This window comes from Aricia agestis, chromosome 11 (assembly GCF_905147365.1).
Source record: "Aricia agestis chromosome 11, ilAriAges1.1, whole genome shotgun sequence".
NCBI classification, from domain to species: Eukaryota; Metazoa; Arthropoda; class Insecta; order Lepidoptera; family Lycaenidae; genus Aricia; species Aricia agestis.
The window spans coordinates 14,043,876-14,060,757 of record NC_056416.1 but is presented as its reverse complement, the minus strand read 5'-3'; the positions used below and the strand labels follow the sequence as shown (position 1 = coordinate 14,060,757).

Genomic DNA, 16,882 nt, shown 5'->3' with positions numbered 1-16,882 from the left:
AACGACACAGACATACGCGGCCACGCGGCCAAGCCATCCAACTGACCGCCACCGCCACCGCCACCGCAGGCCGCGTCTATCTAGGAGACGTTTAAAGTTAGTTTTTAATGGCCGGAGCATTGTTTTTATTATTCGTGCTTTATCATAAACTAAGATTTCATTAAAATATGTTCATGCGCTGCAGGTCTTGTTGGTAGTGGCTAGTAGCTACGCGTAACCACTAGCCACTCGGACGTGCTGACAGCAATATTAAATTCTAGGGAGCGTTTTTCAATAACACGTAGTACTGTAGCAGTCTGCACTAAGGCCCGTATAAATAGTCAGTACTTAAGATGCGACCCGGTCTCAAGACGCGGTTCGACTCTGTTATTGGTCCAAATTTTGACAGCCAACCAATCACAGAGCCTAAACCGTGTCTTGAGACCGAGATGCATCTTAAGTACTGACTATTTATACCGGCCTAAGACTTTAATGTCAGCGAGCGGTCAGCGCGACACTAAAATTGGTCATAGGCCATTGCTAAGGTTATATTATGATACCTATATCTATATCATCGTGATAATATACCTAGCTTGTGGGTAAATTGTATTGAGAGGAGCTGCTACACTAATTAAGTACCTACACCCAGATTGTAATTTGCAATGAACATACAGCTTAATCTATCATATCATTCAGCAGCGTAAACAGAGAATAAGCGTTGTACAGCGCCTGAAACAAAAGTCAAACTTATAGTTTAATAAAACTCTTGGCCTAAACGACTAAACCCGCGATTACAGTGCAACTTTATTAAGCCTCTACACGTCGGCGGACTGATCCGCAGACGTCACTTATGCTGACATGGAGAGCTCATCAGCCAACACCAAGGTACTTATAGTTTAAAATATTCACAGCCGAACATATAACCTCCTCCTTTTTGAAAGTCGGTTAAAAATGAGCAATCAACGCATGTGTACACATATTGTGCCGACTATCACATCTACCAATAACGTGCCACATTTTTATCGCAATCAACTAATAAGAAGCCGTCTGATTACTGATCTACACTCGCTGTCAGTAGACATATCAGTGAGTAGAGATCAGTAATATTATTATTAACGCTGCTTTTATACGGCAAAAAATAACACTGCATTTATTTTTACCTAGCGATCTTAGGGTCAATTTATACTAGCGCAGAGTCGAAGCGCATCGAAGCGAATTATTAAAAATGAACATAACAAATTCAACCTTAACTCCAAAGCGTTAACGCACATATTATTACCTACTTCTGAGAATATAAAATGGCGCGCGCATACGCGCGCACTTTAGCGAATTCGCTTGACCACCGCGCCGCTTATTGGTGCGCGCGGATTCTCGCGCATCCAGGCGCACACAGGCGAATCTACGCGTCGTCACTGTAGGCACTCTGGCGAATCCGCGCGCATTCGTTCGACTTGTTGCGAATTTGACGCTTCGACGCGCTTCGCTGCGCTTCGACTCTGCGCTATTATAAATTGACCCTTAGGCCGGTATAAATAGTCAGTAAGTACTTAAGATGCGACCCGGTCTCAAGACGCGGTTCGGCTCTGTGATTGGTTCAAATTTTAACAGCCAACCAATCACAGAGCCTAAACCGTGTCTTGAGACCGAGATGTATCTTGAGTACTGACTATTTGTACCGGCCCTAGAGTCAGTCTCTAAGAACTACATTGACTTTTGGCTTTTGCCGTTGCTATTGTAAGCAGAAAAAATGGTTAGAAACGGCGACACAACGAAGCACATTACATTGGCGATTAGTATCCTACCGATCTCTTCGAAACTTTAATGTATGTTGACTAAACCCCCAGATGCGTCCGCCGGCATTGATGTAGCTACATACATGTCCGAAGGTCTGCATGCACATGATCTTCATACCGCCCGCGGTGAGGGCTAGCGGACGCTGCGCGACAGTCAGTATGGTGAGTACATATTTTTGCATGGGGACCGGCCACTGCAGCCAGCTCGTCTCATATGCGGCATTCGCTACACCAATACTCTAAAAGATAGTAGGTATCGTGATAATCAAAATTATTGTTTATACTTTATGGTATGGCCAAGTATTTTATGTTTCATTCATAGATAGTAGGTACCTATTGATAAATGCGATAGGGTGTCTGTCTTTCTGTAAACTGCTTCATGCTTAGACCGATGATTCGATTTGAGTGAAATCTTGTATGTCGCCTATGTGGTTTAGGCCATAATATAATGGTTTTTGTCTACGTAAAGCGTCTCCCAGACAGACGCGGCCTGCGGTGGCGGTCAGTTGGATGACTTGAGAGTTCTAAGAACGACACAGACGCACGCGGCCAAGTCATCCAACTGACCGCCACACAGTGGATCGAATCGACAATTTCGGGGACATAGGGACCAATTTTTGTTTTTCAAATTTTTTTTTGTGCCAATGGATAGAGCTAATTAATCTTAACAAATGTTATTCTTTGCAATTTTTTCTTAGGGTTATTATTTAAGTAGAAAAAAACATATTTTTAAATTTCTTGTATGGAAAAAAATATATAATCCCAAATTTTTGTCAAGTCCTGATAGATCCCGCGCTCAAACCTTTTTTTTTATATATTTTGGCTACATTGCTAGTATTATGTACCATAAATGTGTGCCTAAAGTTGCCACTCTCCCAGAAATAGCCGAAGAAAATTACAAAAGATTTAATTAGTAACTAATGACTTCTTAAAATTCCTTAAACTATTCTAGGCATATTTCATGCAAAATAATTATTATGCTAGTAAAACAATACTTATAATTACTTAAAATTAGAAAAAAAAACTAGAAATATCGATTCTCCATATGACCCTCAATTCTTTCGACCTGAAGAATCTACATAACCTGGAAGAACAATTAATTCTACAGAACCCTGTCCAACTAAATCAAATATCTTCTTCACTGTACCATACAACGTTGCCCCTATACACGTTAGTATATTTTGGTATAGTTACAATTTCCCTTATTCTTATCATCCGACGTCGCCGCTTGCGTCGACAAAAGGACAGTGGTCTAAACGAGGGTGTCACTCCAACCAGCCAAGCTGATCAACCAGTCTACGCAGTTCCTGTAAAGAATCAAGAATCTCTGCCAGCAACTTTCTCGCTCAAAGTCCTCAAATAGTTGCTTCTCTGGGGGTGGAGGAATTACGCACGGACCCCTAAAGGAGAATGCTGATGCAGCCGCACGTGCCCGGTCAACGCCATCGCCTTCGAGGTAACACATCAGCAGTTTCAGCATAACCGCGTTTTCGTAATTATTGTTCTATCAAAAATTGTCATATATGTCGGTCTAGGATCGATCGCGGAACAATTATTGTAAATGAAATATAAGTTAGTTTAATAAATTTCTTAGATAATTTCTGTTTTTTTTTGGAAGCCCGGGCTGCCGAATTCGTAATTAATTTGAATTGTGTATTTTCTAACAATCGCTTACCTAATGATAATGAATCGAACAACATTCAAAATAAAGAGCTTAAGTAATTGCATAAGGGCTTATACCCTCATTAGCCAATCATTAATAGTTATAATTATCTTTGTTAGGTGTGGAAAATTATAAAAGGATCGTAATTGATATTTCAAAATTAGTTATTGTTTAAACGTGCTACTACATACATCGTATTTTCACAGTGTTTAATTTTCTTTATTTTGGTATAATGGACGGTCTTGTGAATAATATAGATTTATTTATGGTATTAAGAGACCAATTGAAAAGTTTGTCAGATAGTAAAAAACTATTTGATTTTCTACAATCGAAAATAAATGTGACTGAAGAGAATAGTGCCGTGCTTAGAAAGTTCTGTACGCGTTTTTGTTCTAATATATGTGCCAGATGGGAAAAATGCAACCGAACATTAGCTAAATTTATTTAAAAAAATGGCGATTGGTTAGAATCGTCAATAAATTGGCCCCAAGAAATCAATTTTGATGTTATCAATACTGAACCAATAGAACTCGAGGTTTATGATAATACTGAGAATCTACCACCAGCACTTTCTACTTCAGACGCTTCCACATCTACGTTTACTCCGAGGAAACCTTTTGAAGATTTATGTGATCGACAAAAACGGAGACGTTTAGATGAAATAAATAAAAATCTTTCATTTTCTCCGGAAGAAATGTCTGCCATATCAACAAGGAGTTTAAAAAATAGTGGAAACGAAGATATTTCAAAAATAATGAACCATTTACTCAATCATCCAGAAGATTTAAATAAAGTCAAGGCATGCTTAAACAACGATAAGGTTAAGAGTGATACGTATTCACCTGATAAGGCACTAGCTTTATTAGTTTCGCTAAAGTTATCAAAGTGGCAATATATAAACTTAAGAGAGTCTGCGAGTGAAAATGGTTCAGAGTTATATCCATCGTACTACAAATTGCAACAAGCTAAATTGAATTGTTATCCAGATAAAAAAGATTTATGTATTACTGAGGACGGGGCTTCAATTAAACTGCAAGCTTTACTTTTGGATGCAATATCCATGGATTTGGACGCAACAATAAATTTAGAGCTTGTAAGTAAATGGGGTTTTGACGGAGCTTCTGGTCAAAGTGTGTACAAGCAAAAAGTAAACAAAGAATTTGAAGACTCCAGTATTTTTATGGCCAGTCTAGTACCAGTTAGGCTACAACAATCCGATGGAACTATTGTTTGGGAAAACGAAAGACCATCGTCCACGTTTTACTGTCGTCCATTAATGTTTCAATTTACGAAAGAAACCCAGTCCACTGTTATGTCAATTAAAAACAGAATAACAGAAGAAATAAAAGCGCTTCAGCCATCAAAACTGAATCAAATTGAAGTGTCTCACCAGTTACTTTTGACGATGATTGACGGAAAGATAACGTCATATTTATCAGAGACGTCGACAGCCGTTTGCGATATTTGCAAAGCAAAGCCATCGGAAATGAACAATATTGAACTGCTTGACCAAAAACACAAGAATGAAGAAATTCACCAGTACGGACTATCATCTTTACACTGCTGGATAAGGTGTATGGAGTGCCTTCTTCACATAGGTAACAATAATTATTCTTATTTATCATACCTTAGCTATTAATTACTTTACAGCCGCAAGTCATTGTTCTTTTACAAAATATTCATTTTCAATATTAATAATGTCCCATTTTTCTTATGCAGCCTATCGTATGGATTTTAAAAAATGGAGTGGCAGGGGCGAAGATCAACAAAAAATTAAGCTTAGAAAGTTCGAAATTCAGCGAGCATTTAGAGAAGATTGCGGATTACTAATAGACCAGGTGAAACAAGGAGAGGGAACAACTAATGATGGCAATACTGCCCGAAGATTTTTCAGGGACGCAGACACTGCAGCCCGTATTACTGGTATAAGCAAGGAATTAATAGAAAGGTTACATGTAATACTCCAGACTGTAGCATCTGGAGAGTGCATCAACCTTTCTAAATTCTCCTTATTCTGTAGAGAGACTGCAGAACTCTACATAAATTTATATCCCTGGTATTATATGCCTTCTAGTTTACATAAGCTGCTTATACATGGCGCTGATATTATCCAGCATTTTGCTACCATACCTATCGGCAATCTGTCAGAAGAAGCAGCAGAAGCTCGTAACAAAGATTTCCGGAAATTCAGAGAGAGTTATTCCAGAAAATTAAGTAGAAAAGCCACAAATGAGGATATTTTACATAATCTTTTAATATCATCAGATCCAAATATCACAAGTTTTAGACCAAGACTATCAAAGCATAACAAAATAGCTCTCTCTTCACGGGCTAAAGAGCTTCTGTTAAATTTGCCGACAGAATCTGAGATAGAGTTCATTGACGTTAATGAATTACAGGATAATCATTCTGATAGTGAGTAAGCTTTTTGAGTTTTGTAAATTAAATGCAATATTTATTTAGAAATAATTTTATTACTTTTATTATAGTATGTATGGTATCGTAATTTTTATGTATACTCACTATTTTTTATTTTTCAATTTTATTATTAATAGGGAATATGTATGTAACGCTTAAATGGAGAAAATATTATTATTTGTAATCTTTATTGTTAAAAAACCATATTAATGCTATTTTTTTATGTTTTTTTCGATACTTAATAATAAAATTTAAGTATCAAAAATTGGATTTTTTTTAAATTCCTTCGCAAATTTTTAAAACACTACGCTATTAGCAAAACAAAACGTATTATATTCCATGCCACACTAATAATAGCTAATGAGGGTATAATTAAAAGCCCTTATGCAAGGCTACTTAAGCTATTTATTTTGAATGTTGTTCTGTTCATTGTCATTAAGCGATTGTTAGAAAATACACAATACAAAAGATTATTTACTATTGTCAAACGGATTAGTTACTTGAAGTTAATGACCGATCACAATATTTACATGGAATCGATTTTTCTTTTTTTTTTCTAATTTTAAGTATTGTTTTACTAGCATAATAATTATTTTGCATGAAATATGCCTAGAATAGTTTAAGGAATTTTAAGAAGTCATTAGTTACTAATTAAATCTTTTGTAATTTTCTTCGGCTTCGGCTATTTCTGGCAGAGTGGCAACTTTAGGCACACATTTATGGTACATAATACTAGCAATGTAGCCAAAATATATTAAAAAAAAGGTTTGAGCGCGGGATCTATCAGGACTTGACAAAAATTTGGGATTATATATTTTTTTCCATACAAGAAATTTAAAAATATGTTTTTTTCTACTTAAATAATAACCCTAAGAAAAAATTGCAAAGAATAACATTTGTTAAGATTAATTAGCTCTATCCATTGGCACAAAAAAAATTTGAAATACAAAAATTGGTCCCTATGTCCCCGAAATTGTCGATTCGATCCACTGTGCGCCACCGCCACCGCAGGTCGGTCTGTCTGGGAGACGCTTTATACCTTAGTAATCAATTCGTTTCCAATATAACAGAAAATGTAGGCGTTGATCAGGGCAAGAGACAAAAAGGCTAGGAACGAAGCAAGCATTGTCTTGTTTTCTGATCCCATCTGAAAACATTAATTAATGATATTACAAAAAGACATGGTAGCTAAAGACCAAAATCGAACTTTTTAACTCGCAACTCTAATAATACGAATAAGAGACCGTAAGTTATTTTATTAAATATTACTTTTCTAAGTTGTGAGCCTGATTTATACCTGAAGTAGTTTTGTTTGTACATTATAAATACTTATTTTTAGGTAACGGGTAGACAAATTGCTTAAGAGAAAGCGGTTTGTCTGAAAACTGCAGTGCTAGAGAAGTCCGCCAAAGGTAAGTCCAAAAATGATAATTAATTGACACACAGAAGTTATCCAGGCACCTCCTCCAAAAGAAACACGATGGAAGCAGTTGTGATGTTGAATTTTGCGTGTTGATAGTAGCGGCGTTAGGGGGGCGGCAGTTTAGCACTACCAGCACCCTGGGCGCCGAAGAAATCTCGCCCAGGCCGCCGCTGGTAGTGCTAAAACCGACCCTGCGTGTTGTATTTATAACTTAGCTTATATCTATACGAGGGCTGCTATTTATGTATCCGGAACTGGCCACTTACAAGAACAATATTTAAAAAGTAATTACAACATTTGAAAATAGAACTCTTTGGTTGAAGAATACATTTTGTTTCATGTGACTGTCAATTATTTTTCCATTGTGGCGTCATTTTGAAAATTGCGTGTCTTCATTTGCCATGGATTTAACGCGTGAACATTTTCGTGCAATGATTTACTACGATTTTCGGCGTGGGCTAAATCAACAACAGTGCTTTATTCAACTCACCGCAACTTTTGGAGATGAAGCACCATCAAAAACCACTGTTTATCACTGGTACAGTGAGTTTAATCGTGGGCGGTCTATGCTCACGGATGAAAATAAAGAAGGTCGCCCAAAAACAGCTGTTGTCCCACAAAATATAGATGCTGTGCGGGAACTAATAATGCGTGATCGTCATGTTACATGTCGCGAGATAGAGGCGTCCTTAGGCATAAGTATGACGAGCATACATAAGATATTACACGAACATTTGGCTGTAAAAAAAATATGTTCGCGTTGGATTCCGCACAACTTGACAATCGATCAAAAACGGGCTCGTGTCGATTGGTGCAAAAAAATGATAAAAAAATACAACCGTGGTACGTCAAAAGCCGTTTATAATATCTACACAGGTGATGAATCTTGGATCTATGCATATGACCCCGAAACTAAACAACAGTCAACGGTGTGGGTGTTCCAAGATGAGCCGAAACCAACAAAAGTTACTCGTGCAAAAAGTACTTTGAAGCAAATGGTCGCCTGTTTTTTTGGAATTAATGGACATGTGGCTACAGTGCCATTAGAGAATCGTAAAACGGTTAATTCTGAATGGTATACGACCATTTGTTTACCAGAAGTCTTTGAAGAAATAAGAAAGGACAACCGACAACGCAGAATCATATTACATCACGACAATGCTAGCTGTCACACCTCAGCTGAAACAACTCAGTTTTTGGAGGGTCAAAAGATCGAATTGACTGGTCATCCGCCGTACAGCCCTGATTTGGCACCTAACGATTTCTTTTTATTTCCATACGCGAAGAACAAATTACGTGGTCAACGTTTTTCGAGCCGCAAAGAGGCTGTTGATGCGTTCAAAATGCACGTTTTGGAGATACCTCAATCAGAATGGAAAAAGTGCTATGAAAATTGGTTCCAGCGTATGCAAAAGTGTGTCGATCATCGCGGCGAATATTTTGAAAAGCAATAAAACCATATTAAATTATATATGTTTGTTTCTTTTTTTAATTCCGGATACATAAATAGCAGCCCTCGTAAGACTTATAATATGCCCACTGCCTTTTTACTTACCAATGTCACCATAATCGCGTTCAAGCACAATTCAAAAGTCATAGCGAGGTTTTGTATCAGGAAAAATTCTTTGGTGATTCCTTTCAGAGTGTTCGCATATCTGCACAACGGTTTGAGAATGTTTACTCGGGTTATATAATAATTGGCACTTAAGGGTTAACCTAAGGGTCGGCAGTCGGCACCAGCCAACTAAAACAATTTTTTTTACAACTATAGTTTTCTGCCAGGAATTCTTACCTGTTATACTGTAACCAGTGATCTTATTTTGCACCTCTGCTACGCCAGTGTTAAGGTCAACCTCAGGTTCAAACCCACTTCATAGTTGTCAAAATCAACTTCGTCGTTATGGGGGGCGACGCTTGGCGACCGTCCAGGGCGCCAGTTAAAAAGGGGCGCTGATGGCAGACAAGAGGGGCATGCAAGGTGCTCTACCAGCACCCTGGGCGCCGAAAAAATCTCGCCCAGGGTGCTGATAGTGCTAAAACTGACACTGCTTGTAACCATATTTTGAACAACTGCAGTCCGTATAGAGTTATAGACATGCATCATGCGTGCAGTATACCAATTATTACTTACCTTATAATCCGCACGTGCTTCTGAATAATCCATTTAATATCCTCTTTTATTTCGTGACTGGCTCGCTCGGAGTACATTAGCCCTCTCAATCTACATTGCACATCGTCCAATTGATCGCAGAAGTACATCACGATGCTGCATATAACGCCCTGCATAGCCAACCCCCGGTATAGACAGGGGACGACGAACGTCCCCGATAATATTTGAACACTTAAAAACAAATTCATGAAACTCTTGTTAACGTCGAACGGCACCCACGCTACGACAGTCATTTCGCCTTTCAGCAGCGAAATCCCGCAAAAGACGGACGTCAGGGCGGTAGCTAAAACGATTATAACGAGTAGAGAGTACGCCATTTGCTTCTTACGGTCCTCAGTGACTCGGTCTCCAGACCCTTGGATCTCCTTTATCAACCCCTTCAGTCTTTCCCGCGATCTTAAAAAGAAGAACACTTTGACGACGAAATTGTATGCGACGCAGGTTTTGTCCAAATTGGACATGAATACTGGCAAATCATTTTGCACCATGTAGGAACCGATGCTAGTTATGACGATGAACGTAAAAGCCAGCCCGTGAATGAAGTACTCGAATGCTCGGTACAGCACCAACTTTTGCCCCGTCCAACCATCATTTGGCCATAACCCGACGTAGAATAAAACATCTAAATTAAATTGAAACAATTCACCTTCTGTGAACATATTTAACAATCGTTAAGCCTGAAAGCTCATGATTGTCTGAGCAGTTAATCCGTTAGTTGGGTACTTAAACTTTTCACTAACTACTCCCGATTAAGAAAAGTTTGCTGCACATTAAACAAGTTTCAAAGTTAATCGCTTAACTAGGTACCTAATTCTACATAACTAGATAAATACTACTGTAGTTATTCAAGGACTCCCATTATGCAATTGAGCTTTCGATACTTTAGCATTAAAACAGAGCTATAAAATACTGAAACTATAGTAAAAGACCTAATGGTGTAGTTAAAACAACAGTAACTGCTATAGTCTTCTCAAGACCTCTCTCATGTTAGTCTATGGCGACGCAAAGGTGTGTAATTCATTAGGGGAACAAATATAATGACCACCAAAAATGCACTGATACCCTAAACTTGTTTACCATTATTATTTTTAACAAAAAATTTAAACCGACTTCCAAGGTAAAAACAATAATAATATGAACTAAAACGTATTAAATAACTCTTACTCTATAATAGTGCCTTTTTCAGAATTCGTCTAAATCTCAACTATTTCTGTACATACTACAGTCTTCATTATTTGAAGTCGGTCGAAACACCAAAAAAATAAAGTCTAAAATTGCAATACTACCAGCTATTTTAGTCATGACAACATTTCAAATTGTAATCGAATACCAAATATAGTAAATGATCACCAAATAAAGTAATTGATCACCAAATATAGTAAATGACCACCAACTATAGTAAATGATCACCAAATATAGTAAATGATCACCAAATATAGTAAATGATCACCAAATCCTTGTGAGCAAATCAATGCGATATTTCTGTCCAAATAAAATATCACTACGATCACTACGATTGACAAAACATGTAAGCATATTATTAACAAAATAGTCGGCCAAGTGTGAGTCGGACATGGAGGGTTTCTGTACCGTTATAGAACAAAATTAGACCTAAAATTGTGTTTTTGTATGGGAGCCCCTTTTGAATATTTTTTTTATCATTATTATTACCTAATTATTGAAGGCAACATAATATAATCAAGGCCTTTGCGAAAATATCAACGTGCCAACTTGCCATTATTGATATCGAGCAAAAAAGGCCAAAAAATAACGTTTGTTGTATGGAAGCCCCCCTTAAATAATAATTTTAGTTTGTTTTAGTACTTGTTATTATAGCGGCAACAGATATACTCAATCTGTGAAATTTTAGAAGTCTAGCTGGACCGGTTCTTGAGATACAGCCTAGGCCCTAGAGAAAGACAGACGGACAGACATCGAAGTCTCAGTAATAGAGTCCCATTTTTAGGGTTCCGTATCCAAAGGGTACAAACGGGACTCTTTTACGAAGACTTCGATGTCTGTCTGTCCGTCTATCTGTCTTCTCTTTAATAGGATAATATTTGCTAAATAAAAATATATTTGGTTATAATTTTACATTAAAATACTAACGTATAATGTTGGTGATCGTTCATACTTTGGTTTAAATAACAATGATTTATTTGGAGTAATTTTGCATAAATAGGATAGCGAGATAGTAAATCTTTGGTGATCATTTTACATTAAAATGCTAGTATAATGTTGTTGATCATTTACTAATTTTGGTGGTCATTTTACTTTAAAATGCTAGTATAATGTTGGTGATCGTTTACTAATTTTGGTGATCATTTACTTATTTTGGTGATCATTTACTATTTTTGGTTTTAAGATGTTAAATCTTTGGTTATCATTTTACATTAAAATGGTGGTCTGTATTTTGGTGATCGTTTACTATTTTTGTCTGTGAAATGTAACTATTTCTGGTGATCAGTTAATTATAAGCCATTCATTAGTTCAGTGGTTCTTTAATTTACCTAACCTAGGTATCTTATTTCTTACCACAATGAAAAGTAGTTCCTTGGTTGATAATAATTATTAATTTGTAAGATGTAATAAAACAAAACCAAATATTATAGACATTTATTACAGTCAGGAGAACGCCTCGTGGACGAAGGTGAATTTGGTGGTGGTAGTCCGTGACATGTACTTGCTCTTACTCCTCAACAGCCTCACTAGTTTCTTTGGTCCGCAGCAGTACAGGTTCAGATGATGCCTGTAGAAAATAATGAGTACAGAAAATAGCTACAGGAAAGAAATCGCTATGGCGCTTTTTAGGCAGTGTTATTCAACTTGTAGGCCACGACCGCCTACTGCTAATTTTATTTACTTGCAATGGGTCAAGAGAGGGCAAGTAATTTAAAAGGTTAAAAAAATGCAGCTCTACGCTGGAGCTGTTGGAGGTAGGTACATTGACACTGGAATTTATATTTGGTCGTCTTGTTGAAATCGAGTACCATTTGGACTAAGACTTAAGAGTCTCTAATCTCTGTAGTCTATACCTTCTTCTATCGTCTAAGCATATGGATATAAGACTATTTTCTTTTTTTTTAAGTTTGGTAAGTAGATTAACCACGTTTTATGGAATTTGTTCACTAAGGTCTTAAATCCAATCTCACAACTTTTTTTACAATCAGGACAATAAACTTACCCAGGATATAAATGCACCCAATATCCAAATACTCGGTCCCAATGCGGCCTCCCGCGTTTTAGCCTGCATCCCACCAGGGGATATTTTTTCACCACCCCACCCTCCTCGTCAACTTTTCGCCCCCGACTGGGGGTCAAAAGTATCTTCCTCTCGTCGCTCACTATGTGGTTGTTGCCTTTCTCGTCTACCGTCACTTGGGCGGTATTTCCAGTGACGTAGAACTCCAAATGTAGCCTATCTGGCCTGTTGGCGTTGCGCGTTTGTGCGATAGTCCTCTCAGCCAAGTCTGCGAGCCAAGTTATCTCTGATTCGTGTCTCACTATCCATATGAGGTGGATTCTGCCGGGCAATCGGTTTCTTGGAAATCTGGAATTTAATATGATCAAATTAAAATATATCTCGGTAGATCGATGAGATCCCCTTCGGGGTAACTGCTAATAATCTCTCGCGGTATCACGCCTCGTCTTTCATAATATATGCAAAGATTGAGAGATATGAAATGTATATATTTATTTATCTGTATTAAGTACTTCAACGTTCTTTTAAATGGTGCTCTTGATGGTCCTTCTCGCCATTTTTGAGAATTTGACTCTACGAAGACTTTTTCACTAATTCTGTCTAACCTGAGAATCTGCTCCAATACACCCACATAGGGTGTGATCCCGACGCCGGCGGCGACGCATATCGCCGTCTCGCTCGCACACACGCCCTCCATGGGGCTGCAGTACGGCCCATCTATAAGTACACTAAAACATTTCAACTTTGTATTATCGGGCGGATTTTAATGCGGTTTTAGTACAAAGTTTGTGACTCAAGGGTGTGGGTCTGTTAACGCATCGACGCTTATTAACTTGGCCACAGTACATATAGGTGACCATAAAATCACAAAAAGGGGTTGTATCAAAATTGTAACCATCAAAATTTTAACGTTAATATTATGTCACGGGCCACGGCCCACGGGTCTCAGATAGATTTCTAAAAGGGGGAGATAATCTGTACGATACTAACCTTAGTTCATTTCCGCATTTTTCTAACAGACACTTTTCTAGTGCTTCAGTCCAATCCCCCTTCACTTTAATCCATAGCGTAAATTTTTTCTTGTCGCGTGTGGGTAGCTGGAAAAAATATCCCACCAAAAACATTTTTATGTAAAAATGTTGCCAAGATGAGAACATATAGTTCGTGGTGTCAAAAAGTAGTGAGATCTCATGTAGAGCCAAGTTTCTAACGTTACAGACTCAGCCCTAAATTTAAAAACCTTAATTTTACACTATAGCGCGGCAAAATATGTGATAATAATATAATGTGTCAGCCGTACGAGAAGAATCTATAAACTCTACACATTAGTCAAAACCGGTGGCCTGGCCATTTTAATAAAATAAAAGTTTGTAAGTACAACAGAAAAGTATATATTAAGTTCAAAGCCCATATCATGACGAAAACAAAATGGCCAAGACACCGATTTTGACTAATGTGTAGAGTTTTTAGATTTAGACAAAATACTGCATCCCGGGTATCCTCCGAAACGGCTTGACCGATGCTCATGAAATTTTGTGAGCATATTGAGTAGGTCTGAGAATCGGCCAACATCTATTTTTCATATCCCTAAGTAATAAGGGTTGTTCACCCTTAATTTTTTTTTTTTAATTTTTGGACGAAATTTTTTGTTTTTACATTTTTATAATGTGGTTTAAAATACATACAAACCTAAATTTTTTACTTTTTTATCACCAACCCCAATTTTTTATAGCCATTTTATTTTAAAAGTTTAATCATTGTTCATCCCCGGTTTATATGGCAAAACAACGTTTGCTGGGTCAGCTAGTATAGTCTTAATTTATCTACTTGATGTAAGCTTTGTATTGATTGAACCCAAACAATTGAAGACAAGTTTTTAACCGAAATATTCCATGTATCATTTTGCTGTAACCCTAAATGTGGATGAAATATTTTTGCAGCGTTTTGTACCCGTAGTAGGATAACAATTTTTGCAAAACGCTGCAAGCTGTGTTACCATCATGACAAAACATGTTTTTATAATATTTTAAGATAATTAAAAAAAATACGATAAAATAATGTTCTAAAATTGTATAAGTATATTTTATAACTAGCTGTTGCCCGCGACTTCGTCCGCATGGACTTCAGTTTATAGCGCGCGATGTCAACAAAATTGGTGTCAAAAGTAAAGTAAAGTAAAAGTAAAGTAAGCCAAATTTTAAAGCTTATTTAGCCCCCCAATTACACAACTTTACTCATAAACTATTTATCATTGATAGGTTTAGCCCCAATTTCACCAACGTCTGTTAGTGTTAACAGCTTTTTAAAATGTCCTGTCTTCTCTTTCATTCATATGAAAAACGAAACAGCTAACGTGATACTAATTCGAGCATTAACTTTAACAGTCGTTGGTGAAATTTGGTCTTAAGGTTACGTCACTGCCTGCACAGATAAAGTACTGAGTTATTTAATACCGTAGAATAGATATAACAATCGAAAAAAATCGAGACTTAAATGTAAGATGATACCACCTCTTATAGAAAGACTTTTGAGCAAGCGTCAGCGTGATGTAGAAGACGCACGGCGCCATCTATTATGAATTTTTTGAACAAATTTACGACCCTTACAACCCTTTTTCCAGTAAAAAAGTAGCCTATGTCCTTTCTCAGGCTTTAGACTATCTGTATACGAAATTTCATTACAATCGGTTCGGTAGTTTTGGCGTTTGGCGTGAAAGCAAGACTGACAGACAGACAGAGATACTTTCGCATTTATAATATTAGTATAGATTATGTGCACACTGCACAGCTGTTTTTGGGTATTTTGATTAATTAAGGGCCGCGCTACACCGGAATGGCAGCGGCGAGGCGAGCACTTTCAGCGCTGCCATTCCGGTGTATCGCGCTGCGCGGCCCTAAGAGGGGTACCACTTACCAGGGTTTTAAAAAGTTTTTAAATTTGACACAAATTTTGTTGACACCGCACGCTATAAACTAAAGTCCACGCAGACGAAGTCGCGGGCAACAGCTAGTTATGAATAAAAACAATAATATATAATAAAGTAGGTATGATTAGTTCTGTTACAATAATGAAGTAAAAAATAAAGCGCCATCTGATTTCATATATTAAAATTAAAATGTTGATTGCATTGATATATTTTCTGGATGGAATATAGGCCAACACGGTACACTCGAACTCCTTAGAAATGCAGTAGGAGTTCTATAAGATAAGATAGATTGATTATTACTATACCAAGTGATAATATTATTAAACATAATATTCTAACGTATTAAAAACTATAAACAAAAACATAATAACTAATAAGTATGATTAGTTCTATGTTACAATGAAGTAAAAAATAAAACGCCATCTGTTGCATCGTATTAGAACTAAAATGTTCATTGCATCGATATATTTCTGGATTTTTTATAATATTATACATAAAATATATTTAAGATTCTTGAAATATTATTTTAATACACATCCAAGACCCAGGAACATTGAATACTTTTTGTTCCGCCTGCGGGACTCGAACCCAGGACCCCCGGGATGAGCGCTGGCCACGCGCAATGCGAATTAATTTTCATCGATATTTTCATGGAAATAAGATATTCTCCCACATCAAAATGTAGCCTATGTCCTTTCTCAGACTCTAGAATAACTGTGTACAAAATTTCATTGCAATCGGTTCAGTAGTTTTGGCGTGAAAGCGAGACAGACAGACAGACAGACAGAGATACTTTCGCATTTATAATATTAGTATAGATAAATAATCAGCTCATATAGAAACCAGAAATAAAATTTGGTAACGAGCTACAAATTAAACCCATTTTTAAAAGTTGACGTGTTACAGGATAAAGCGTTTTGTCCTAACAGGGTCGAGATGATGATTTTACCGAAACTCTATCCACTTCGTAGAGTCAATTGAACATTTATTATTTATAGTGCTCTCACAAGTCACAACTTACAAAATATAAAGGATATTGTTATTATTATCGATATTGATATTACATACTATGATTATGAGCTAAACAATAATAATTGTTTAGCTCATAATCATAGTATGTAATATTACATAGGGCACCTGGTAAACTATACCATTGAAGTATAGTATAACAGCATTGATCCTTATGTCCTCGACATAGAGGTCCAAGGGATAACTCGAAATGGTCTGCATGCGAAATACCTCGGCCGTAGCAATTTACCGCTGACAATTAATTGTACCGACTACCGAGAATCGTATTTGCAACTTGAA

At 37.0% G+C, this 16,882-nt stretch overlaps 2 protein-coding genes across 3 annotated transcripts in view; both read right to left on the bottom strand.

The window, feature by feature from the left end:
- Positions 1 to 654: 654 nt before the first annotated feature.
- On the bottom strand, positions 655 to 10,105 carry LOC121731566 (odorant receptor 49b-like). Its single transcript, XM_042121049.1, has 5 exons — positions 9,408 to 10,105; positions 8,832 to 8,931; positions 6,893 to 7,000; positions 1,856 to 2,011; positions 655 to 708 (listed from the first exon to the last, which is right to left on the bottom strand). Exons 1-5 carry the CDS (start codon positions 10,103 to 10,105, stop codon positions 655 to 657), a joined length of 1,116 nt encoding a protein of 371 aa, XP_041976983.1.
- Positions 10,106 to 12,048: 1,943 nt separating this feature from the next.
- Positions 12,049 to 16,882, bottom strand: part of LOC121731562 (NADPH oxidase 4-like) — a 28,971-nt gene continuing 24,137 nt past the window's right edge. For both annotated transcript variants that reach the window (XM_042121044.1, XM_042121045.1), the window contains 4 exons: positions 13,639 to 13,745; positions 13,254 to 13,376; positions 12,631 to 12,996; positions 12,049 to 12,195 (listed from right to left, as the gene is read on the bottom strand). In XM_042121044.1, the coding sequence (XP_041976978.1) occupies positions 12,072 to 12,195; positions 12,631 to 12,996; positions 13,254 to 13,376; positions 13,639 to 13,745 (720 nt within the window). In that variant the 3' untranslated portion in view covers positions 12,049 to 12,071. The remainder of the gene's footprint in view (positions 12,196 to 12,630; positions 12,997 to 13,253; positions 13,377 to 13,638; positions 13,746 to 16,882) is intronic.

What these genes read in the sequence shown, in the direction of transcription:
- LOC121731566 (XM_042121049.1), bottom strand. Translation starts at nt 10,105, where the DNA reads ATGTTCACAGAAGGTGAATTGTTTCAATTTAATTTAGATGTTTTATTC. An exon ending in GAAACGAATTGATTACTAAG is followed by an intron (nt 2,012 to 6,892) that starts GTATAAAGCGTC and finishes ACTATCTTTTAG; the next exon opens with AGTATTGGTGTAGCGAATGC. An exon ending in GCATGCAGACCTTCGGACAT is followed by an intron (nt 709 to 1,855) that starts GTATGTAGCTAC and finishes CTTTTGTTTCAG; the next exon opens with GCGCTGTACAACGCTTATTC.